Raw genomic sequence first — 5,822 nt, 5'->3', positions numbered from 1 at the left:
GGTGGGGACAGTGTGCAGGGGAGGAAACTGCTGGACCAAGGGCCCCACAGGCAGGAGGGTAAGCAGGCCCTATGCGAGGGGGCTGGGTGAGCCTGGGAGAGTGTGGGGCCACGCTGAGGAAGCTGTGCTTCCGAGGGAGGCGGGCTTGGGGGTCCACGGTCCCGCCATGGATGCTGCAGGGGCCATTTAGGTTCAAGCCCTCCGAGGGCTCCCTGCCACCCTCAGGAGCAGCCCAGCCACGGGGCTTCTCAGCTCACGCCTCCCTTCGGCCACCAGGCCTTCCCTCAGGCCTGCAGTGGCCTCACCGCACTTCTGTGGGGTGACCTCCTCCTCCCCACCTCCCAGCGGAAGCGGGAGTCCTTGGGGAAGGCCTCTCCCGGCTGCCTTCGTCTTCGTTGAGTGCCCTGAGCTGCCAGGGCACTGGGCTCCCATCTCCTGTTACCTTTGCCACCTCTGGCTTGGCAAGTGGTAGGTGATTAATAAAGACATTTCAAAAGCACCAAAGGATGGGGCAGCTTCAAAGGGCCTGCGACGGCGGCAGGAGATGCGGGCCGGGCCATGGAGCCTTAAGCCGGGTCCAGGGGTCCCCAGCTCCCCATCTTTCAAACCCACCGAGTCCACCATGTGGGAAAATAGCCCTGGGTTTGCGACAAAGGAAGGAGCGGCTGGCAAAAGTGCCCTTGACGCTGAGAGGGGACCCCTGGTGGGGGGGGCCCTTCCCCGGCCTCAGTTTCCCCAGCTATAAAATGGGTGCTGGCTTCTTCAGAGGACCCCTCTCCCTCTGCCCTGGACCTCCGGGGGCTGCTCCCCCCAACCCTCCAGGGGCCCCGCTGCGCTAATCCGCCAGGCGGCCTGCGCCTCGGTTTCCCCTCCCGGCGGCCTAATCCCCGGATTGTCGGAGGCCGGTTTTACATACATTTAGAGGCTTTTCATAATAGATTTACTGGGCCCCAGAACGGCCCTCACTGGGAGATTAGCTGCTTCGTAATTGAAAACTGCCCCCCACCCCCTCCGCCCCTCTCCCCTGGGCTTGGGTCAGAGGGAAGGGCCCAGGGAGGACCCTGCAGCTGTGCGGGCCCCACGGGGGCCTCCCTGTGAGCTAGAACGGGGTCTCCCTGGTACCCGACCCGACGGAGGCTGCTCCCAGCCCTTGAGTGCTCAGCCGGGACTTGAACCAGGTCTGCCCCATGCCCACTGCCAAGGGCAGCCTCTGTGCTGGGATGGGGGGCCATGGTCTCCCTGTTTCAGACGAAGACACTGACTCACCCAGGGCACCCCGTGGGCAGCTGGTCTCTCTCTAAGCCGGGCCAGATCCTGGGTGCCCAACTTGGGGCTCAGAATTTGGGTCCTTACTCCCTGACCCCCTCAGCGCTTCCCAGAGACCCGGCAGGACACGGGTCTCAGGAATGTTCATGGGATACAATGTGGGAGAGGATGGGGCTGAGTCACCGCCCTTGGTAATTCGGCACCATCCCCTTCCACCCCCAGCCTTCGCTGCCCGGTCCCCAACTGGGCAACTTAATTCTGCCTGTCACCAGGATGTGGGCTGAGTTTATTTATCTGGTGTATATATGTATTTTAATTTAAAGATCTGCCAGCCAGCACAGCTGACTCCCGCGGTTCCCCCGCTGCCCCCCTCACCTGCGAGAGGCCGTTCCCCACCACCACCCCTGCCCCCTAGGCCTTCCTGGAGGAGTGAATGATGGAGAATGAGCCCTTTGCCTCCAGTCTTGCCCAGTTGGCAAGAAAGAGCACTTGACTCAGAGTCCACACATGACACACTCATTCAGTCATTCCACAAACATCCGTGGAGGGCTTGCTGGCATTGTGCCAGACAATGGGATCACAGGGAAGGCGGGGAGATCAGGCAACAAAGGGCCTGCCTCCATGGGCCTGGCGATTCTGCTCATCAAGAGCCCCCAGGATGTGAGACCCCACCCTGTGTCACTGTAGCCTGTTTTCCAGATGAGCAAACTGAGGCTCAGAGAACAGCGGCCTCACCCACAGCGGGTGGTGGAGAGGGCACTGGAACCTGGGCTTATCTGATGTCTGCAGCTGTGCCCTCACGCAGGGGTCGAGGCGAACCTCTCGGTGCCTCAGTTTCCCTTCCTAGCCAAAGAACTTCTAGAGCCACAGCCACAAGCGTGATGGACGATGTTAATAACAGCCCCGGGTGCTCGGGGACTCGGATACCACCGTCATTAATGCTCAGGCTGGGAGGGGCATGGGATATTGCAAACCATAACTCTAGTGCCTGGTGGGCGGGCAGAGGGGGCCGACAGCGGTCCCGGCGAGAGGCGGGCCCCCTTCCCATCACAAGATCATAACAAGCTCTGGTTTTCAACGCTTAGGGGGCCATGAGGACCACCCAGCGCCGAGACCACCCACTCAGGTGCCCCCAGCTCCTCCTCATGTGGGGAAGAAATATCCAGATTCGTCGCTTCTCTGGGCACCTGCGCTGCTCTCCCTGGAGGCTGGGGCGGGAGGCCAGGCTGGGGCGACTGGCTGGAGTCGGTAGTGGTCAGGCTGCCTCCCCTCTGCCATCCACTGGACCCTAAAGGGGTCCCGGCTGTGGGGCCCAGGGCCTGGGCACTCCCCTTCTCTGACCTCATCTTCCTTATCTACAAAGTGGGTCTCAGACTGGGCTCATGCCTGTAATCCCAGCACTTTGGGAGGCCAAGGCGGGAGGATCCCTTGAGCTCAGGAGTTGGGAAACCAGTCTGGGCAACATGGTGAAACCCCATCTCTACAAAAATAAATAAATAAATAAACAAAAATTAGCCACGTGTGGTGGCTCATGCCTGCAGTCTCAACTACCCAAGAGGCTGAGGTGGAAGGATCACCAGAGGCCAGGAGTTCAAGACCAGTCTGGGCAACACAGCGAGACCTCATCTCTACAAAAAATAAAAAAAATTAGCTAGCATGGAGCCGCGTGCCTGTGGTCCCAGCCACTCGCGAGAGGCTGAGGTGGGAGGATTGCTTGAGCCTAGGAGGTGGAGGCTGCAGTGAGCCACGATAGCACCATTGCACTCCAGCCTGGGGGACAGAGGAACACCCTGCCTCAAAAAAAAACAAAGAATCACAGAAGCCCCAGGGGAGGCCAGATGGGGGCGGAGAAAGCCCGTGAGAGATAAACTTGCCCCACACCTCCCTCCTCTCTCCTGCCATCCACGCTCCCTTCGGAGCTTGAGCTGGGGAGAGGCAGGGAGGGATGCTGTTGAAAGATGCTCACAGATTGTCTCTAGAAGCTTCTCTCATGCCTGGAGACAGGCACTGTGGACCTCAGACCCAGAGGGGGTGCCCCACAGCGCCTGGTGGGAGCCAGGACTTGAGCCCAGGACAGAACCGTAAGCCCCAAAACCCGGCGGGGCAGTCGGAGCTGGGGAAGAGACCACCCTGGGCACACACAGCCTGGTGGGGTGTCCCTAATGACCCCCGGAATGAAGGGTCCCCAGCTTCATTCTCCCTGGGCTGCTCCAGATGCAACCCCTGCTTTGGGCCACTGCTTCGGGCCAGTGACCCATGGGGCCTGGGAGCGGCCTCAGTTTCCCCCTCTGCACAGGGAAGGGTGTCTCCTGCGACTCAGCGCCCCTCCCCCCACACACACATGTCCATTAGGGCGCATTGATCGCTCCTGGGCCGAAGCCGTCCATTTCTGGATCAATGAGGGTGGGGGAGTCAGGGGCTGTCGGGTGGGCAGGCCCCTGGGAGGCCTGGGCAGGGTCTCTCCCTCTCTCAGGCTGTAAAGGGAGGGGTCCGGTCTGAGACGTTCCAGACTCAAGTGCGGAGCAGGTGACTCCGCAGTTCCGGCCTCGGAAGCCACCGTCTGAGCCCAGGAATGTGCACAGACAAATGGACGGGGAGCCGCTGGCGGTGGTTTCTGCTCCACCAGGCGACCGTGCAGGAGGGCCCAGAGCTTGCCGGGGACGGTGACCCACGCCTGTGATCCCAGCATTTTAGGAGGCCGAGGCAAGAGGATCCCTTGGGCCCAGGAGTTTGAGATCAGCCTGGGCAACGTAGCAAGACCCCATCTCTACAAATAATCAAAAATTAGCCAGGTATGGTGGTGTGCACCTGTGGTTCGAGCTACTCGGGAGGCTGAGGCAGGAGGATCGCTTGAGCCCAAGAAGTCAAGACTGCAGTGAGCCATGATCACAGCACTGCATTCCAGCCTGGGCAACAAGGGCAAGACCCTGTCTCATAAAGAAGGGCCTGGAGAGCTATTCTGAGGATGCAGCAAGATGGCAGAGGTACAGCGCAGAAGAAACAGACCTTCCGCAACTTCACCCACCGCGGCGTGGACCTGGACCAGCCACTGGACACGTCCTCGGAGCAGCTGACGCAGCTGAACAGCGCGCGCCGGCGGCGGCTGAACCGGGGCCTGCGGCGGAAGCAGCACTCGCTGCTCAAGCGCCTGCGCAAGGCCAAGAAGGGGGCGCCGCCCACGGAGAAGCCGGAAGTGGTGAAGACGCACCCGCGGGACGTGCTTCTCCTGCCCGCGATGGTGGGTAGCACGGTGGGCGTCTACGACGGCAAGACCTTCAACCAGGTGGAGATGGCCGGGCGCGGCGGCTCATGCCTGTAATCACAGCACTTTGGGAGGCCGAGACGGGAGGATCACCTGAGGTCGGGAGTTCAAGACCAGCCTGACCAACATGGAGAAAACCCGTCTCTACTAAAAATAAAAAAATAAAAAAAAAAAATAGGGTCGTGGTGGTACGTGCCTGTAGTCCCAGCTACTCGGGAAGCTGAGGCAGGAGAAACGCTTGAACCCGGGAGGCGGAGGTTGCAGTGAGCTGAGATCACGCCACTGTACTCCTGGGCGACAGAGTGAGACTGCGTCTAAAAAAAAAAAAAAAAAAAAAAAAGGCCGGGCGCGGTGGCTCACTCCTGTAATCCCAGCACTTTGGGAGGCCGAGGCAGGCAGATCACGAGGTCAGGAGATCAAGACCATCCTGGCTAACACAGTGAAACCCCGTCTCTACTAAAAATACAAAAAAAAAAAAAAAACAGCGGGTGTGGTGGCGGGCGCCTGTAGTCCCAGCTACTCGGGAGGCTGAGGCAGGAGAATGGCGTGAACCCGGGAGACGGAGCTTGCAGTGAGCTGAGATCGTGCCACTGCACTCCAGCCTGGGCGACAGAGTGAGACTCTGTCTCAAAAAAATAAAATAAAATAAATAGGCCGGGCGCGGTGGCTCACGCCTGTAATCCCAGTACTTTGGGAGGCGAGGCAGGCGGATCACCTGAGGTCGGGAGATCGAGACCATCCTGGCTAACACAGTGAAACCCCGTCTCTACTAAAAATACAAAAAATTAGCCGGGCGTGGTGGTGGGCGCCTGTAGTCCCAGCTACGCAGGAGGCTGAGGCAGGAGAATGGTGTGAACCCGGGAGGCGGAGCTTGCAGTGAGCCGAGATCGCCCCACTGCACTCCAGCCTGGGCGACAAGAGCGAAACTTCATCTCAAAAAAAAAAAAGAAAAAAAGGTGGGGAGAGCCCAGAGGAGACTCGGGAAGGGTGTGCCAGCCAGGGCAAAGAGGGAACACCCGTGAGTGAGAGGTGCCCTGGGGAAGAAGCAGGTGTCAGGGCTGGGTTGGGGGACCAGAGGACAGAGTGCTGTGGCCCCTGGGGACGGTGGGGGGGTCTTCTTTTTTTTTTCTTCTTCTTATTTTGTTTGTTTTTCTTATTTTTGTTTTGTTTTGTTTTCTTTTCTTTTCTGGAGCCTCTCATTACTGCCATGTGGCTGTTGGATCCCTGCAAGGCGATTCTTGTGTTTCAGCCTTCCCGAGTAGCTGGGACTACAGGCGCCTGCCATCACGCCTGG

General features: G+C 59.6%; 1 protein-coding gene across 1 annotated transcript; it reads left to right on the top strand.

The window, feature by feature from the left end:
- Nucleotides 1–4,161: 4,161 nt before the first annotated feature.
- Nucleotides 4,162–4,609, top strand: LOC468645 (small ribosomal subunit protein uS19-like). Its single transcript, XM_054673742.2, has one exon. It carries the CDS (start codon nt 4,232–4,234, stop codon nt 4,583–4,585), a length of 354 nt encoding a protein of 117 aa, XP_054529717.1. The 5' UTR covers nt 4,162–4,231; the 3' UTR covers nt 4,586–4,609.
- Nucleotides 4,610–5,822: the final 1,213 nt, after the last annotated feature.

This window comes from Pan troglodytes, chromosome 20 (genome assembly GCF_028858775.2).
Source record: "Pan troglodytes isolate AG18354 chromosome 20, NHGRI_mPanTro3-v2.0_pri, whole genome shotgun sequence".
NCBI lineage: Eukaryota > Metazoa > Chordata > Mammalia > Primates > Hominidae > Pan > Pan troglodytes.
The sequence above is the reverse complement of the archived record's forward strand: the minus strand, read 5'-3'. Positions and strand labels throughout refer to the sequence as shown.

What these genes read in the sequence shown, in the direction of transcription:
- LOC468645 (XM_054673742.2), top strand. Translation starts at nt 4,232, where the DNA reads ATGCAGCAAGATGGCAGAGGTACAGCGCAGAAGAAACAGACCTTCCGC.